The sequence below is a fragment of the Nicotiana sylvestris genome, chromosome 5 (assembly GCF_000393655.2).
Source record: "Nicotiana sylvestris chromosome 5, ASM39365v2, whole genome shotgun sequence".
Classification (NCBI taxonomy): domain Eukaryota; kingdom Viridiplantae; phylum Streptophyta; class Magnoliopsida; order Solanales; family Solanaceae; genus Nicotiana; species Nicotiana sylvestris.
This window is the reverse complement of record NC_091061.1, coordinates 40,741,936-40,745,763: the sequence shown is the minus strand read 5'-3', so window position 1 is coordinate 40,745,763 and position 3,828 is coordinate 40,741,936. Positions and strand designations below refer to the sequence as shown.

The 3,828-nt window shown below is 39.2% G+C and overlaps 1 protein-coding gene across 1 annotated transcript; it reads right to left on the bottom strand.

Moving 5' to 3' along the window:
• Window positions 1-959: 959 nt before the first annotated feature.
• LOC104245361 (10 kDa chaperonin, mitochondrial-like) lies at window positions 960-2,589 on the bottom strand. The gene is made up of 3 exons (XM_009800955.2): window positions 2,351-2,589; window positions 1,323-1,462; window positions 960-1,234 (listed from the first exon to the last, which is right to left on the bottom strand). Exons 1-3 carry the CDS (start codon window positions 2,453-2,455, stop codon window positions 1,186-1,188), a joined length of 294 nt encoding a protein of 97 aa, XP_009799257.1. The 5' UTR covers window positions 2,456-2,589; the 3' UTR covers window positions 960-1,185.
• Between the last annotated feature and the right edge of the window lie 1,239 nt (window positions 2,590-3,828).

Below are 3,828 nucleotides of genomic sequence, written 5' to 3'. Positions count from 1 at the left end.
TTTATGCTTTCGAAGAGGTCAGTTGAAGATAACTTTTATCCTTATAGGGGGTGCGCATAAAAAGGGGTCACATCAATGTTAATCAAGTCGATCGTCCATAGAAGAGTCAAAAAAAAGTTAAACCTATTTATCAAATATGAAAAAAATTAATGAATTGACTCGATAAAAATTGCTATTTTCTAAATGATTATCTGAAAACCACTTTGATTAAAATGCTTGTCAACATAAGCAATGTTTTGGCCAAAAAAGCTGTCACCCTTGAAACCACAATTCTGAAAGTTCTATTCAAACCAACTTTGATTCGGAAAACAAATATTGACAAAAATTTATTATTGAGACCTCTTAACGGCAGCTTACCTAACTCTCTACAAAATTTATACTAATAACTACCAACCATCCAACACGATAATAGACGCCAACAATCAAATAACAATAGTGCCTACACAGCCACAGAGCCTACAAACAGAATAACAGACGCCAGTAATCAAATAACAATAAAGCTCCATAAAGCGCAGACCGATTTCCGGCAGCTAACATAAAAGACAGCTACAAGCACTATTATTATTATTATTATTATTATTAGTATTATTATAGCACTGCTCCTACACCCTTTTCGGATGTTTGATCTTTCACTCAATGCTATCATTACAAGAAGCAAAACAGGCTGAAGATAGCTTTTTAGTTATCACAGGATATCACTCAACAGGACATTTGCAAAGAAGCACAATGAAGGGAAGAAGAACGTCCCACACAAATTCAGTCATATTTCACATTAGCTAGATATTAGATAAACCAAGAGTATTTCATACAACACCCTAAATAGCATATGACCAAATTAGGAAAAGAGAAACAAGGAAGAGTTCAACACGCCCAAAAATAAAGGTGTAAACATATGTTTGTGAGGATTCTCTCTCTAGACAACTATGTTAGAGCTGCATTTAGGAGATAAAAGTAGATACTTAAGTCTAACTTGGGAGATTCATCATTTTCAGTTGCAGAATACAAAAAGTTTCCAAGTCACTCAATGCTAAAAACAGAATGGCAAAGGTTATTCAACTATCACTGCATTAGAGATTAAACACACTTCAACAATTCCAATATTCAACCAAAAACATCCCAAAATAAACCCCACTTCCCCTCAAGTTTAACCTCAAGGTTTGAATGAACTCAAATATATAGATGATCTCAGTCATGAAGCGTCCCCAAAATGTCCTCATCCCGGTACAAATGAAACCTGCCAGAAAATCATCAAGAATGTTAAGAAAATCAATGAAGTTCAAAACTTAGCAGCAATACAAGGTCAAATAATAAAATGTACTCACTCTTTCTCCCCCAACTTGACTTGTGTACCACCATACTCAGGCAACAAGACAGTGTCACCTTCCTTGACAGCAGTGGGAATCAAGTTTCCTGACTTGTCACGCAGCCCTGGCCCAACAGCCACCACCTTACCGGAATTCAGCTGAAATTGACAAACACCAACAGATCCCAACTTTAGGTAAGATTCAAAACAATCAAACACTAGCAACAAATCAATCAACTAATCAACTGTCTCAATCAAAAACAAGTTAAACTCAGCTATATCTCTCCTATATTTGTTCGCCCACTGCTATTAAAATGCAAAACGAGGGATTATACTTGTGAAGCCATGTGCTTCACACGCAAAGTGATCTTGACTAGATGCAGTCAGTTCTCTGAATCACAACTTTGAGGAGTTGAATTAATATAGGCATTATCATATATTGAATAAATTAGTTTTTTTAAAACGCAATTTGATCCATCATAATAATTTATAACGTCAAGGAGTTGAATCAGCATATGCATTACTGTGTATTGGATACTAAAGATATCCGTTATAACACTGAATTTACATATGTTTAGTATCGCTTAATGTCATAAATTGTGAGCGCTACACTTCTCACTTATTGCTTCAAGCCCCAGACCTCACACTGGTTCCTTTGTGATCCGTTTCAGTCAAACGCCTCGAAACACTTAACAGGTTCTCCAAATTTAACACTTAAATAACACAAAATACCCCCAAAATATCCCCGATCCAACCAAACTAATTGAGTTCTTGGCTATGCTATGTGAACCCTAATTTTACTTATTATCTTACTCGAACCGATTTCGTTCGAATACTTACAAATCAGAAGTTTTCAAAACTAAATGTTCTCTAATCTTAAATTTATTCTACCTATAGAACTGATAACCAAATTATGTCTCCAAATATGGAAAACGGCAGCAATAATAAAACTACGATGAATATTCAATAGTATAATAAAACACAGAGCGAATTAATCATTCGATTAGTCGACAAAATTATACGTTTCAGAAATTAAAAGTGACTGACCTTAGAGGACTTTTCAGGGAGAAGAATACCGGCATTAGTTTTAGCAGGGGCGGTGATTTTCTCGATCAAAACCCTGTTGAGTGTTGGGAGCAAACGCTTCGCCATTTCTGCTTTTGTTTTTTTGTGTGGTAGTGAAAGAGCAGAGACCAAAGGTTTATATGGGAAAAGGGTTCGCGAATTGAGTAGAAGGTTCTAGTCTCCTCCTTGGGGTTTAGGGTTTTAACAGGGCATTTCCAAATGGACTGGGTTTAGCAGAACCGCATTTTTTATATTGGGCCTTGCCTGGCCCAGTTTCTATATTTAGTTGGGAATTTTACAGCCAAATTGAATACAACGGCATACGCCTTATTTCTTGAATTTTGATGTTTGAATACGACTGAATTCAATATAATAAAATTGAATACAATGTAAGATATATAAGAACAAATACATCCGAATTGAATACCTTGCATACAACCGAATTGAATACAGTGACATACATTTATGACAAGAAATTAGTGGGACGCGAGCACTATGTGGTCAACGACGGAGAACTATGTGAGGAAGGCGGCAAGAGAGGTGCTAGGGATATCGAAGGGTTTTTCAAACAGGCACCAAGGCGACTGGTGGTGGAATGACGTAGTCCAAGATAAAGTGGAGGCGAAGAAGTTAGCATAAGCGAAGTTGGCAGCGAGCACAAGCGAGGAGGAAAGGAGAGCGAATAGAGAGAGGTACAAGGTGGCAAGGAAGGAGGCAAAGTTAGCGGTCATGGAGGCTAAGAATGCAGCGTTTGGCCGCCTATACGAGGAATTGGGGGAGAAAGGTGGGGACAGGAAGTTGTTTCGACTGGCTAAAGCGAGAGAGAGGAAGGCCCGGGATCTGGACCAAGTAAGGAGCATCAAAGAGGAGAATGGTAGAGTATTGATGGGAGAGTCCCAAATTAAGCAGAGATGGCAAACGTACTTATATGGTCTTCTAAACAAGGAGGGGGACCGGGATATAGCGCTCGGGGACTTGGGGCATTCGGAGAGTCTCCGAGATTTTAGGTATTGCAGGCGCATTAAGTTGGAGGAGGTCGTGGGGACTTTGTGCAAGATGAGTAGGGGTAGAGCGACCGGGCCAGATGAAATTCCGGTTGAGTTTTGGAAGTGTGTGGGTAGAGCAGGATTGGAGTGGTTGACTGGGTTGTTCAATGTAATTTTTAGGACGAAGAGGATGCCCGGGGAGTAGAGGTCAAGTACAGTGGTACCGTTGTACAAGAACAAAGGTGATATCCAGTGTTGTAACAGTTATAGGGGTATCAAGTTACTTAGCCATACCATGAAAGTCTGGGAGAGGGTGGTGGAGGTGAGGGTAAGGAAGACGACGTCTATATTCGACAATCAATTTGGGTTCATGCCGGGTCGCTCCACTACGGAAGCTATCCACCTTATGAGGATGTGGACAGTCTCAATGTTCATGTAGTTAAGCGCATTGCTCCACACTCCAAGCATTTTTCC